The sequence below is a fragment of the Sminthopsis crassicaudata genome, chromosome 2 (genome assembly GCF_048593235.1).
Source record: "Sminthopsis crassicaudata isolate SCR6 chromosome 2, ASM4859323v1, whole genome shotgun sequence".
In the NCBI taxonomy this organism is placed as follows: domain Eukaryota; kingdom Metazoa; phylum Chordata; class Mammalia; order Dasyuromorphia; family Dasyuridae; genus Sminthopsis; species Sminthopsis crassicaudata.
The window spans coordinates 122,615,899-122,630,443 of record NC_133618.1 but is presented as its reverse complement, the minus strand read 5'-3'; the positions used below and the strand labels follow the sequence as shown (position 1 = coordinate 122,630,443).

The following is a 14,545-nucleotide window of genomic DNA, read 5'->3' as shown; positions in this document are numbered from 1 at the left end:
ATCATTTAACTGTTACTCCTTTAACTACATTGATTTTGTTTTGTGAAAAAACTTTTAGAATTTTATATATTCAAAAGCATCCATTTTATCTTTTGTGAAACTCATTTTCATTGTTTGGTCATGAATTCTTGCTTTACCAGAGTTGGGAAAGATATTCCCTTTTTTGTTCCCAATTTGTTTATGATGTGACTTTTTATATCATTTGGAGCCTGACATATGGTGTGAGCACATATTAGGAAACTGAGATCCAAAGAAGGGAAATGACTTTCTTCCAAAGTCACATAGCTAGTGAGTGTCAGTGACAGAATTTGAGCCCAGGTCCTCTTACTGCAGATTGCATATTCTTTCTAGTATCTCTGATTTCTCCCCCAGTCTCCCATTTCCCATCGTCTTTATTGTCATTTATGGTGACCACTATATTGCAACCTCAATGTATTCTAAAAGGCCCAAATCTTCCAAATAGCTTCCTCCTTTCTCAAACTTCCCCTCTCATATTTACTGTTTACCACCTCTGGTGTTAGAATTTTGTAGTACTTCATCCTCTTGATTCAGTGCTTTCCCATTCCAACTCCATTTATCTATGTCCTTAGATTTGCCTCCTCAGTGGTCTTGCTTCTGCAACACATGAAGTCAGTTTAGTCTTCCTAAAACACAGAACTGGCTATTTTATTTCTTATCTTAAGAACTCATAGTGGCTCTAATATAGTGGGAAAAAATGTAGTGGAATCCTACGAGCCTTAACTTGACTGCCCAGTTAATTTTGTGAGAAATCACTTCACTTTGCAGTGTTTCCGCCTCTGTAAAATGAGGATAAAAATTGTTATAATAATGACTGACATTTAAGCTTGAAGGCTTGCAGAGTACTTTATATAAATCATCTCATTTGATCCTTGGAGGCAGGTGCTGTTCTGGTCATTTTACAGATGAGGAAACTGAGGCTGAGAGAGAGAAGGTGACTTGCTTATGGTGACATAACTAATCAGCCCAGTGCTCTCTCTTGTACATTATGACTGTACTTGCTATGAGAGAATGTATCTGAAAGCATTTTGTGAATTGTAAAATGCTCTGCAAATGTAAAGTGAAATCATTGCTTGCCACATCAAGTAACTTCAGTTTAACAAACATTTAAATCTTCTCTGTACCATCACTGATGTGAATGAAGTCTTGAAGAAGTCATTATTGCTGTTAAGAAATTTGCAATCCTAATAGCTTAGATTCCTTAGTTGACTTTCTAGATCCACAAAATCTGCCCCTGCCCTTATCTGTGGTTCATATGCATGATGTCCCCAAAGTCTGAAGTTTAGCACTTAAAACTTCGCCAAGGCTTTTGAAATATCCCATATAACTGTTCTTTGAAGTCACTTTTTTTTTCTGCTGGTGCAAACACAGGTCACTGGTGTTATGGCCTGTGACTGTATTTTGATCATCTTTCTCTGACTCAATTCGTATTGAGTAGAGAAACTAGGCTGTGTAACCCTTTCATATTCTGCACAGGGTTTAGCATGGGTTGGGGATGTGGAGGGAAATTAATGAATGACAATTGATTTGAACTGCCTTCTTTCCTAGTCAGAACTACATCGGCAGTATTGGAAATCTGGGCATTACAGGACCATAGGATGATGCATCTAAAGCTAGAAAAGACCTGTGAGGCTATTCTAATCCACCCACCTCAGCTGAGGGCCAGGGAAGTGAAGTGACTTGTTTCTTAACATCAGAGGTGGGATTTGAATCCAGATCTGATTTCACAGCTAGTGCTTTTGGCTTTTTCCCACTCAACCTCACAAAATATCAGACTTGAAAAGGCTATATTCCAACTCATCCCCAGATAGGAATTCCCTCTCCAGTATACTATGCTCTTCAATTGGCCGACTGGCTAGAAGACCTTCAATGAGAGGGAACATATTTGAGAGGCAGCCTGTTTTATATTTAAACAGCTCTAATCTTTAGGAAGTTTATGGTTTAGAGAGAGCCTAAATGTGCTTTTTTTTTTTTTTTTTTTTTTTTTTTTGGTAACTTTCTGTTGCTAATTTGGTATACCCTCTTGGGCTACCCAGACAAAATCTAATACTGAATTTTTTTTTTTTTTCAAATGATAATCCTTTAAATACATGGAGACATCTGTCATGTTCCTTTCCCTTCCATCTACAGTCTTTTTCTTTCTTTCTTTCTTTTCTTTTCTTTTTTTAGGATGAACATCCCTAGTTTATTTAAACAACTCTGATATGACATGAACTTGAGCCCTTACCCAGTTGTCTCTCTAGATTCTCAGAATTGAATATAGTATTCTAGATGTTGCCTGAAAGGTCAGAGTGTAGTGGATCAGATTGTTTCTGAGACCAAAATACTATGCCTTTTGATGCTAAATCTTTTTTCTCATTGAGCCTTGTTAGTGTAGCTCACCCCTCACATCCCTTTCAGAAGGACCCTAGCAAGTTGGAGCTTCTTGAGAAGAGGGCTGCAGATGGGAAGGCTGGAAGCTGTGCCCTGTAAGGAACAGTTGAAGGCATTAGGAATATTTTGCCTGGAGAGAAGTTAAGGGGAATAGCATAGATTTCTTCAAGAATTAGAATGACTGTCATGTGGAAGAGAAATTAAACTTGTTCTTGGCTAGAGAGAAGAGAACTTCAGAGCAAGAGGAGGAAGTTCTAGTTTTCCCACTTATTACTTGTATGATACAGGACAAGCAACTAAGTTCTCTGAGCTAGTTGCCTTAGTCTGTAAAGTGGGTTTAATATCTTTCCTTCTTCCTAGAGTTTGAAGCTCAATGCAGAAATGGATGTGAAAGTAATTAGATCATAGACTCACTAGCTATTCTAATTATTATGATTTTCTTCATTTTATAGGGTGAAGACATCAGATCAGAGACATTGTTCGATTTGCCCAAGGTTACATAGCTAGTAAGTTAAAGAGAAGTTGTTGTCAGCTCAATGTTAAAAAAAACCCAACAAAAAACAGTGTTAAAAAACAACCCCCAAACCTCATAACAATTAGAGTTCTTCAAAAGTGTGGAATGTCCTTCTTTGGTGGTGGAAGATACCCCACCACTTGAGATCTTCAAAAAGAAAGACTGGATTTCTGCTTTTTGGGAGGTTGTTGTAGAGGGGGATCCTGGTTCGGGTATGAGTTAGACTAGTTGAGCCTTAAAATCCTTCCCAGATCTTAGTTTTTTTTGGTGTGTGTGCTTTTGTTTTTTCTTTTCTAACTATTCCCTGAGGGTAGATAAGGAAGAATATTACCATTTCCACTTCAGGTAATATAGAAATAGAGGTCCTGTGACATTAAATTGTCTCTGCAAGTTTTAGAGCTGCAAAGAAGTAAAGACTAAGGTCAGTTAACTAGATAGGGGCAGGACCAGCACTAGGTCTCTTGACTCCTAACTTATATACTTTCCCATGAGAACTTACTGGCTATGGTAAGATCTGGCTGTGGTCCTTTGCATTATAATAGTGTCAGCCTTGAGAAGTGAGAAGTATGTGAAGGAAGGAATTCTCTCTTTTGTGGGAACAACTGAAGCCCTTTTGTTCTCTTTATTACTTCCAGGGGTGGAAAAAGACATTTAGCAAAGTGAAAAGTTTCTTTAGTGTTATGCATTTTTATAAATTGTATTTCTAAGCAAAAATTTTCAGAGGAGCCATCCTCTCTAGCCTACTGTCTCTCAAAACACCTTCACCAGTCTAGCCCCCCTCCTTTTTCTTGCTACTGCAAGGACTGTCTAGTTGGTAGCCATAGTACATTTTTGTTCCAAATTTTGCAGAGTAAACCATATTGAATGTGATAAGCTCTTGAGCTTCTATTCTTGAGTCAAAATTGATAGTGAAATTAATTTTTGTGCATGGTACTAATAAATATCTTAAGGTTAAGGGAATCATCTGTTTATTTCCATGGTCATGGTATATGTGTATCTGCTGGTTATCTGGCATACCAAGGCAAACACCAAACAGCAGATTTCTGGAGCTGAGGCAGTGTTTTTGGTGACAAAAGGGTCATTTGCAGCCTGTTTAATGCACAAACAATAGATTTTCCTGTTACACTCTTTGCTGTGTAATCCAGCATAAGGAATTTGATCCGCAATTCCCCCTCCCCCCAAATCCCTACTGTTATCTATGCCCATTCAGTTCATCAAGTATTATATTGAGTTCTTGCTGTTCTAAGCACTCTTGTGGGTAAGATAAAATTCTAACCATAGGGATCAATTCTGGGAGATTGAAGTCTGGTTTTGGAGACCAGATAGATGCATGAAACAGTTGCTAATCATTGTGAGTGTACATATAACCCATGGTAGAGTGTGGAGTCAGGAGAGCTGATTGCCAGCTATATGAGTCCAGGCAGATCCTGACCTTTTTGAGTGTCAGTTCCATCAGCTTCAAACAGATTCTAGGACCATGGTTTTATGTTGGGAAGAGATCTGAGAGGTCAGCTGTGCTTCCTTCTTCCTTTTAAAGGAGAGGAAAATGAGGCTGAAAGACATGAACATATTTGTTCATCGTCTCACATAGAAACATCATTTTAATGAGCTGGAAAGGAATGAATCTTTAGTATCAAATAATACAGCTCCCTGTTTTACAGATGAAGAAACTGAAACGTGTAGATGAAGTGACCTGCCAGATTAGACCATGAAGTCAAATCTGATGTTCTCCCCCATTAGACTGTTGTGCTATGGACATGTGGATTATTCTTGTGATTTGCTGCATGATTACAAGTTTTATTTCCTTTGATTTTATTGCCATACTTTGTTTTGTCTCCCATACTGGACCTGGAACAATATCTGAATCTTCCTCTGAGGCTCACACGAAATAGTTTATGTAACAGCATTCTGCAGAAGTTAGTTATTATCAAGAGGCAGCACTAGATAGAGGAAAATGTGCTGGACTAGCATTTGGGAGACCTGGGTTTGTATTTTAGGCACTTGATAGCTGTTTGACCCTAGACAAGACACTTAAAGTATTAATCTCTTTCAATCTTAGTTTCTTCATTTGCAAAGTGTTGACAACCATAGCACCTATCTTAGAGCTGTTTTTAAGGGTAAAATGGAGATTAGATTTAGGATTTCATTGGCAGAGAGAACCTCACAAGTGAGGAATCTCCTTTTACCACCTGCTTTTCTATGTTCCCAGAGCACTAATGCCTAGAGCAATGAGAGGTAAAACATCTTGCCTTGGGTCACAGAGCCCTTATTTGTTGGAGGCAACACTTGGTTGTCCTGACTTTAAAACTATCCTAAGCCATCTCCATTATTATTAATTAATGCCAGACTTTGTGGTTCTTAACCTCTTCTGTGGATAATTAGCTTCTTTCACTTTATCCTGTAGGATCCTAGTGCCATGTTTTGTTATAAAGAAATTTTCCTTGAGTCCCCAATTTCTATTAGATAATTTCTGTCTCATTGAGTAATCTGAAATTTGGCTTAGCCTTTAGGTCCACATCCCCTGCGGCTTAGTTCAGGAATTTTGTCATTTTGCCTCTACTCTTTTTTTTTTTTTTTTTTTTTTCTCTCTCTCTCTCTCCTAATGCCATAATCCATCATCATCATTCAGTACACTCTATTCTCTTAACTTCCATACCACCCTATTTTTTTTAAATACATGGATATCTAGAATTCTTCCCCTTCAATACTTCAGCATCTAATTTATAAACTTCCCCCTTCAGCCATTCCCTATTATTACCTTTATTGACATTTAATATTTAAATTGCATTAATATTCTTACACTTACCTCCATTTTCATTTCTACTAACTGCTCACCAGAATAGCTACCCTTTAGACCTTACTGTTACCTAAATGAAGAACTCCCAAGAGCTTGAACTGTGAAGATCCACTCTCCAAACATAATGTTCTGTTTTTATACCTTTCCTCCTGAAATTCTTCTTCTCTCCCTTTTTTGTGGTCTTATTCTTTCTCTTTTCTCCCAGTCCATTACGCCTTTCTGGCTTTGCTGGCACCAGTTTAGAGTTTTGACTTTAAGGTCGTTTGTTTCAATATTGAACGTTCTACCCTTGAATTTTTTTCTCATTATTCTTTCCCTATTTATTTCCAGCTTTTGAGTTATCCCTTTTGAGTTGTCTTTTTTGTTTCTGTTCTCTTAAATAATTTATCAGAATAGTAATCTCTGTCAAAAGTCAAATAAAGTTGGTCTGATATGTTGCACTTTGTGATTATAACTTTCTTTTCTACTTGTTCAGCCATTTATTCTAGAATTTATTCTAGAATTTTGCCAGGACTCGAAGACTAGATCACTGGCCTATAATTTACATATTCTATTCACTTTTCCTTTTTAAAAAGTTGAGACATTTGCCATTCTACAGTCCTGTAGTATTTCTTTTATGGGTCCAGGGTTTTTCAGAGATTACTGACGGTTTAGCAATTACATCTGTCAGTTCTTTCAGTTTACTTGATATAAACTCATCAAGGGCCTTCTAATTGTTCTCTTCTTAAAACTTTTAGTTTCTGTTTTCCTTTCCAGTGCACATTTCATTCACCAAGACTGAGAAAATAGAAACAAATGAATAGATTTGTCTTTTTTTTTTTTTGGTTGTCAATTATAGTTCTTTTCACCTTAAACAACATTCTGTCCTCTCTCTTTGATCTTTCTCTTCTCCAAAATAGCTCAGTAAGCTTTTTCTTAGTCTTAGATTCCCCTACTATTTTTAGCTCATTTTGATTTTTATTGGCCTTACCCCTGTTGGTAGGGTATATTCCCCTTCTAAATGTATTTCCACATTTATCATGATGCACCAGAAAAATCAGATCAAAAGGGTGAAAATGAGAAAGAAAAAAATAAGCAAACATGCAACAACAAAAAAGATGAAAATACTGTGTTGTACTCCACATTCAGTCTCCTTAGTTGTCCTATCTTTGGATGCAAATGGCTCTCTCCATCCCAAGTCTACTAAAATTTCTTTGAATCATCTCATTGTTGAAAAGAGCCAAGTTCAACACAATTCATCAATACATAATTTTATTGTTTCTGTGTATAATGTTCTCTTGATTCTACTTGCTTCACTTAGCATCAGTTCATGCAATTCTCTCCAAGTCTTTTTTTTTTTATATATATATATATATATATATATATATATATATATATATATATATATATATATATATATATATATATATTTTATAATATTATCCCTTGTATTCATTTTTCCAATTTAGCCCCCCTCCCTCTATTCCCTCCCCCCGACGACAGGCAATACCATACATTTTACATGTGTTACAATATAGTCTAGGTACAATACATGTGTGCGAATATCATTTTCTTGTTGCACAATAAACATTAGAATCCGAAGGTACATGCAACCTGGGCAGACAGATATTAGTGCTAACAATTTTCATTCCCCTCCCAGTGTTTCTTCTCTGGGTGCAGCTACCTCTGTCCATCATTGATCAACTGGAAGTGAGTTGGATCTTCTTTATGTTGAAGATTTCCACTTCCATCAGAATACATCCTCATACAGTATTGTTGTTGAAGTGTACAGTGATCTTCTGGTTCTGCTCATTTCACTCAGCATCAGTTGATTTAAGTCTCTCCAGGCCTCTCTATATTCCTCCTGCTGGTCATTTCTTACCGAGCAATAATATTCCATAACCTTCATATACCACAATTTACCCAACCATTCTCCAACTGATGGACATCCATTCATCCTCCAGTTTCTAGCTACAACAAAAAGAGCTGCCACAAACAGTTTGGCACATATATGTCTCTTTCCGCTCTTTAGTATTTCTTTGGGATATAATCCCAGTAGTAGCGCTGCTGGGTCAAAGGGTATGCACAGTTTGATAACTTTTTGGGCATAATTCCAGATTGCTCTCCAGAATGGCTGGATTCTTTCACAACTCCACCAGCAATGTATTAGTGTCCCAGTTTCCCCACATCCCCTCCAACATTTGTCATTATTTGTTCCTGTCATCTTAGCCAATCTGATAGGTGTGTAGTGGTATCTCAGAGTGGTCTTAATTTGCATTTCTCTGATCAGTAGTGATTTGGAACACTCTTTCATGTGAGTGGATATAGTTTCAATTTCTTCCTCTGAGAATTGTCTGTTCATATCCTTTGACCATTTATCAATTGGAGAATGGTTCGGTTTCTTATAAATTAGGGTCAGTTCTCTATATATTTTGGAAATGAGACCTTTGTCAGAACCTTTGTTTTTAAAAATATTTTCCCAATTTGTTACTTCCCTTCTAATCTTGTTTGCATTAGTATTATTTGTACAGAAACTTTTTAGTTTGATGTAATCAAAATCTTCTATTTTGTGATCAATAATGATCTCTAGTTCTCCTCTGGTCATAAATTCCTTCCTCCTCCACAAGTCTGAGAGGTAGATTATCCTCTGTTCCTCTAATCTATTTATTATCTCCCTCTTTATGCCTAAATCATGGACCCATTTTGATCTTATCTTGGTATATGGTGTTAAGTGTGGATCCATATCTAATTTCTGCCATACTAATTTCCAGTTTTCCCAACAGTTTTTTCCGAATAATGAATTTTTATCCCTAATGTTGGAATCTTTGGGTTTGTCAAAGATTAGATTGCTATAGATGTACCCTTTTTTGTCCTTTGTATCTAATCTGTTCCACTGATCTACCGGTCTATTTCGTAGCCAATACCAAATGGTTTTGGTGACTGCTGCTATATAATATAGCTTTAGATCAGGTACACTTAGACCACCTTCCTCTGAGTTTTTTTTCATTAGTTCCCTTGCAATTCTTGACCTTTTATTCTTCCATATGAATTTTGTTGTTATTTTTTCTAGGTCATTAAAATAGTTTCTTGGGAGTCTGATTGGTATAGCACTAAATAAATAGATTAGTTTGGGGAGTATTGTCATCTTTATTATATTCGCTCGGCCTATCCAAGAGCACTGAATGTCTTTCCAATTATTTAAATCTGATTTTATTTTTGTGGCAAGTGTTTTGTAATTTTTCTCATATAATTCCTGACTTTTCTTTGGTAGATGGATTCCCAAATATTTTATACTCTCAACATTTGTTTGGAATGGAATTTCTCTTTGTATCTCTTGTCCAAGTCTTTTTAAAATCAGCCTGCTGATCATTAGGGAATAATAATCTATTACATTTGTACTCAACCATTCTCCAACTGATGGGTATCCACTCAGTTTCCAATTCCTTGTCACTACAAAAAGGACATTTTTGTACACAAACATTTTTGTACATGCCTTATCACTGTTTTTAAAATGTTTTTGGATGTCTTTTATTTTCTACATCACAATGGGTTTTTTTTGATTCACCTTCCTTTGCAACAGTAAAAGAAAAATAGTTAAACAAAACTGACTGAAAAAACAACTATAGCCAGTCACCATCCTAAATCTATGAAGAGCAAATGCCTCTCATCATCATTTGACTGCCTTTTATTGTTTTTATTTATATTGTTGTAGTCCTTCGATATGTTGATTTGATTTTGGATTCTTTCCTGTGTATCAGTTCATATAAGAAGTCTTCACATCTTTTCCTTATTTTTTTTTTTTTGTTTGTTTATAATTGCTTGTTTTTTCAGTTTTCAATTACATTTTATTTTTTCAATTGATTAAAAAATTGATTATTTCTCCCTGTCTTCTTCCTACCATTTGAAAAATAAAAGCAAACGAGCCTTCATGTAACAAATATATATGATTAAATAAAATAGGTTCTCACATTGATTGTATCCAACAAAGTCTATTTTGTACCCTGAATTCAACACCTCTCTTCAGACATGGATTAGTCCTCTGGAATCATGGATAGATACTGCATTGATGAGAGCACACAGCTTCCAGTGTAGTTTGTTTTCAAAACATTGTTATTGTATAAATTGTTCTCCTTTTTTTGCTCATTCACTTTGCATCAATTCATATAAGTCTGACTAGGTTTCCCTGAAACTTTCCTCTTCATCATTTCTGATGGCACAGTAGTATACCATTGCATTCATTAACCATAATTTGTTTAGCCATTTCCCAATTGATGGATACCCTTTTTTGTTTGTAGTGTTTTGCCACCACAGAAACTACTATGAATATTTTAGTACATATGTCATTTTCCTATCTTCTTGAGTTGTGAGATGAAAAGTTTATTAACCAGATTTTTTTCAGGTTGGCTTTTATGTCTTTCTTTAAAACAAACAAGACAAAAACAAAAACAAATTGCTTTTTCTTTTGAATAAAGTATATCTGTCTAGAGACATATTCTAATTATGTTGCAAGTCTCAGTGGTACCTGAGAAGTCAAATTTGATTCTTTATGTTAGGCACTCTAATTTATCGTGCTTATGTTGTCCTGAGTTTTACTACTTGTTCTTTTCTATAATGTCTCATATTAGCTTCTTGGCTAGTTTATTGGCTAGTAATTTGGCTAGTTACATTATATTTCTTGCTACTCTTTCGACATCTTAGCTTTTTAAATATTTCTTTATCTTAGAGAACCTATATAGATTGTTTCCTCTTCACATTCTTTTCTTACTATAAAACCCTTTGAATTACATTATAGGAGTCTTGTTCTCAATTGCTTTTTTTTCTACCCCAAAGGTCTATCCAATATTAATGTATTTCTCTCTTGCTAACTTTTAGTTTGCCACCAGCACAGTATCAATGGGTTTCTGAGGTTAAGTCTGAGGGTTTGACTCCTTGTGTGTCCAGAGTGAATACACTAAACTTTCTGAATTGTTTGCATTAAATTATTCCAGTTTCAGTTGTACTTTTAGCTTTATAAAACATCTTCCTCACAATAACCCTGTAAAGTAGGTAGTACAAGTGTTATTATCTCCAGTTCTCAGATGCAGAAACTTGAGGCTCAGAGTGATTAAAGGAGTTACTGAAATTCTTAAAGCTACTCAGGTCACTTGATTCTAAATCCGGTGCTTTTCAACTGTCTTATGCTTCCTTTTTATATAGATATAGGAGAACACTTTGGGTGATAATACTAATAGTAGATCATATTTTTATAGTATTCCAAAGTTTACAAGGTGCTTTCCTCACAAAAAGGTAGAGCTTTGGTATGGTAGAGCTGGAGCTAGTGGCTAAAATGCCTCTTTTCAATTGAAGGAGCCTCCTCATACCTGCTATTGGTTGTTCTTGCTTCTTTGCACTAGTCGTATCTGCATTTCATTGAGGAATCAAAGTTATGCTGATATTAAAAAAATTTATAAAAAGAACTTTGGACTCCTTCTAAAGTCAGGGGGGTGACTCAGCCATAATAAGAATTCAGCCCTGGAATTAGGTAGCTGGCAGACTTAATTTCAAGCTTATGGTACCTCTGTTCCTCTCGTTTTCCACAGTTTCTGCCAGCTTCATTTTGTGCCTATCGTGCCACCTGAACAGAGAAGGCTGCTCTGCTAGGAGTAGATTTTCTTTTGGCTTTAGTTTCCTCTGCTCCCTTCTGGATTATGATAAGTATGATAGTAAGAGGGGGGTGAGATCATAAAGTAGCCTGCTCTACCTTTCCCACCTTCACTTTGCTTTATATAAAAATTGTCTGTGCCTTTAGTCCTGCCACATTCCCCGTATGGTGGTGCAGACAGAGATCAGCATCCAGTGATGGACAGGGAAACTTGCCATCAGGGTAGCGTGATTACTTGTACCTTTTCATTTGTATTCCCTTAGGATTTGTGTTCTTCAGCTATGCTTAGAATTGTGTAATTAAATATACTGAGTTGGAAAAGATCTCAGTGTATTGGAAAGATGATCTCTCATTTTTCTGATGTGAAATCTGAGGGAGGCCCAAGGTGGGTGAAGTGGCTTGTTCAACATCCACAGCTGCTCACTGAACTGGGCATCTACCCATCCATTTCTCTCTGTCTGTCTGTCTTTCTATCTATCTACTTGGTTGTCATTCTGTCTTGTCTATCATCTATCCATATATTCTATCTACTATATCCATCTGTTATCTATCTACTTGTCTATCTGTCTTATCTTTGTCTAGGAAGCTATCTTTTTGTCATGTTGTAGGTTGTATTTACTTAAGTCAAGTCTTTTTTTTTTTTTTTTTTTTAACATTCTGGATTTTCACTGCATTTAGGAGTCTGAGGTGGAAACAAAGACAGATGGGGAGACTGCATCAGATAGCGAAAGCCGAGCTGAACCTGCACCAGTACCCACCTCTGATGATACTCCTGAGGTTTTCAACCGAGCACTGTCAAATTTGTCCTCAAGGTAACTCAAATCATCAAGTACTAGAAATTCATTTAATGGTTACCAATTTACTGACTGCTATAGGAAAATCAGATATGAAATGGTCCATTTGTTCAAGTTGATGATTATCTTTTTGTATTTTTTAAAATGATTATTTTTTTGAAAAGTCATGGTTATCCTACAGAACATAATTACAAAATAATCCTGGACAGTGTGTGGTCAGTGGTTAAGTTTACGTGTAAATGTGTGGAATGGATAATTAATGCTATGGTTGGTCTAAAGGTCTAAGTTCATTGCTTAGTTTCCTTCAGTGCTTTGAGACAAAAAGTTAATTTGGCTGAGTGAAGGTCCTTTGCGTTCAACTTCTTTGAAGGTGTGCCAGAGTTCTTGACCTGGAGAAAAGATTTTCTCACAAAAAAAAAAAAATGCTTATTTTCCTTAATCATAGACATACCCATCAGAAATGAGTGATGTAAGAAGGGTTTGATTCTGGGTTCTACTTAATGTGTTTAGATCTCTTTTTTTGTACCTAAATGTATTTTCTCTGAACTAGATGGAAAAACTGGTGGGTGAGAGGTATCCTGACTTTGGCTATGATTGCCTTTTTCTTCATCATCATCTATTTGGGACCTATGGTTTTAATGATGATCGTAAGTAGTATTTGCATGTTAATGTAGTCTGACCTTGAATTCTATATGGTCTGTCATCTTATTAATTATGAGACTGATTTGATCTGGAGATGAGAATGCTTCCAGAACTCAGCCACAGACATTCAGTAAATATTAAGTGCTTCCTATGTGCATAGCAGTAAGATTAAGAGCCTTTTAGACTTCCCAGGGCCTCTGTTTCCCTTTTAAATAAAGGCTTCAATGCTCCTAGAAAGAGGTTTAGGTTTGAATTAGAGAGTTGTTATCTCTAGTGAGAGGAGCAACTACATTAAGGAAACCCTGAGTTTTTAATTTAAAGTTAATTCTTAAAAAGAGACTATATTTAAATGTAAATTAAAAAAAAAAAAAAAAAAAAAGATATTTGCCCAGGATTTATGGAGGGAAGCAAATGATGGGAATCAGGATAATGAGAATAGAAGTATCATTTGTAGGTCTGAGCAGGTCAAATCTTTGTTATGTCTTGTTTGGTGTTTAACCAATAGTTTATGTACTGATTTAAAGTCTTGCTCCTCCCTTCACCACCACAAGATTTTGCTCCCTCAGATTATAATGTTGGGGTAGAGGGGAGGAAGTGGCTGAAAATATAAAGCATAGGAAATGATTAAATTCTTCTGTGTCTTACAGGTAATGTGTGTTCAGATTAAATGTTTCCATGAGATCATCACGATTGGCTATAATGTGTATCACTCATATGACTTACCTTGGTTCAGGACTCTCAGTTGGTAAGCACTCTGCCCTCCCAAGGGCCTGTAAGAACCCTGAATAACAAATCAAGGGCTTTTTTGTTTCCCAGATTTTTCACCAACACCTACAAAGGTGTATGGTGCCCTTCTCTTGGTAGGAAAGTGTGCTTCTGCTTCATGGGAGCCAAGGAGGCATTAAGCAGCTTCCACAAATGTCAATTTTAACTCAGAAGGAACTTAAATGGTCATATTTATAGCATGGAGTATGTTTGGGCTTTATAGCATCTGCTTAAGAAACTAAAATTTTCTGATCCACCATAATTTATCCATCAAAGTTTAGAAGACAGATGTTGAACTGGGAGTCAGGAAATCTGGGTTCTAATTTCAGTTCAGCTTTTAACCATATTTGTGTGATTAAGAGCAAATCATTTCTTCCTCAGTGCTATTCTCTTTTCCCTTCTTCATATAAGTCTCATTTTTCTTTTTTGTAAAATGAAGTTATTGTTATAACTAGACTAAGATATTTTCCAGTCCAGGACTGAGATTTTTAGGTGCTTATTTTTAATATTCATTCTGCTATCAATTTACTTTTAGACATTCACTTGGCTTCTCCCATTGGGCTAGAATTTAGAGATTCAATATTTTATCTTTTCACAAAGTTACTGAAATGTATACAAGATAATAAAACTTAGAAAGAAAATCTGCACAAATCATAGTGGGCAGTGGCAGGCCACTGAAAATTCCAAAATTTCTTCTTGTAAAGAACAATCTCCTTTGTGACTTATTAATTAGGGGGATTCCTTGGGTCTTGTGAATAAGCTCGGGGGCCAGGGGGACCTACAACCATGGAATGACCAAAAGGAGATGGGTAGTGCCACTAACGGACTAGTATGTGCATGGACAAGGTATCTGGCCTCTCTGGGTCTCCGTTTTCTGATTTGTAAAATGAGTGTTTGATGATTCCTTCTAGCTGTGTGAAGGTGTACACACACACACACACACACACACACACACACACACACACACACACACACTATAGTTCAGTGAATCAAAGTACTGAAGTGGCAAGGAAGCTTGGGCA

General features: G+C 36.2%; 1 protein-coding gene across 4 annotated transcripts in view; it reads left to right on the top strand.

Moving 5' to 3' along the window:
* CDS2 (CDP-diacylglycerol synthase 2) overlaps positions 1-14,545 on the top strand; it is a 60,760-nt gene that overhangs the window by 30,674 nt on the left and 15,541 nt on the right. For 2 of the 4 annotated variants that reach the window (XM_074287152.1, XM_074287155.1), the window contains exons 2-4: positions 12,001-12,134; positions 12,667-12,763; positions 13,406-13,503. In XM_074287152.1, coding sequence (XP_074143253.1) covers positions 12,001-12,134; positions 12,667-12,763; positions 13,406-13,503 — 329 coding nt within the window. Of the gene's footprint in view, positions 1-2,843; positions 2,898-11,260; positions 11,376-12,000; positions 12,135-12,666; positions 12,764-13,405; positions 13,504-14,545 lie in introns of all 4 variants that reach the window. The other 2 variants (XM_074287154.1, XM_074287153.1) reach the window with 2 other exon arrangements.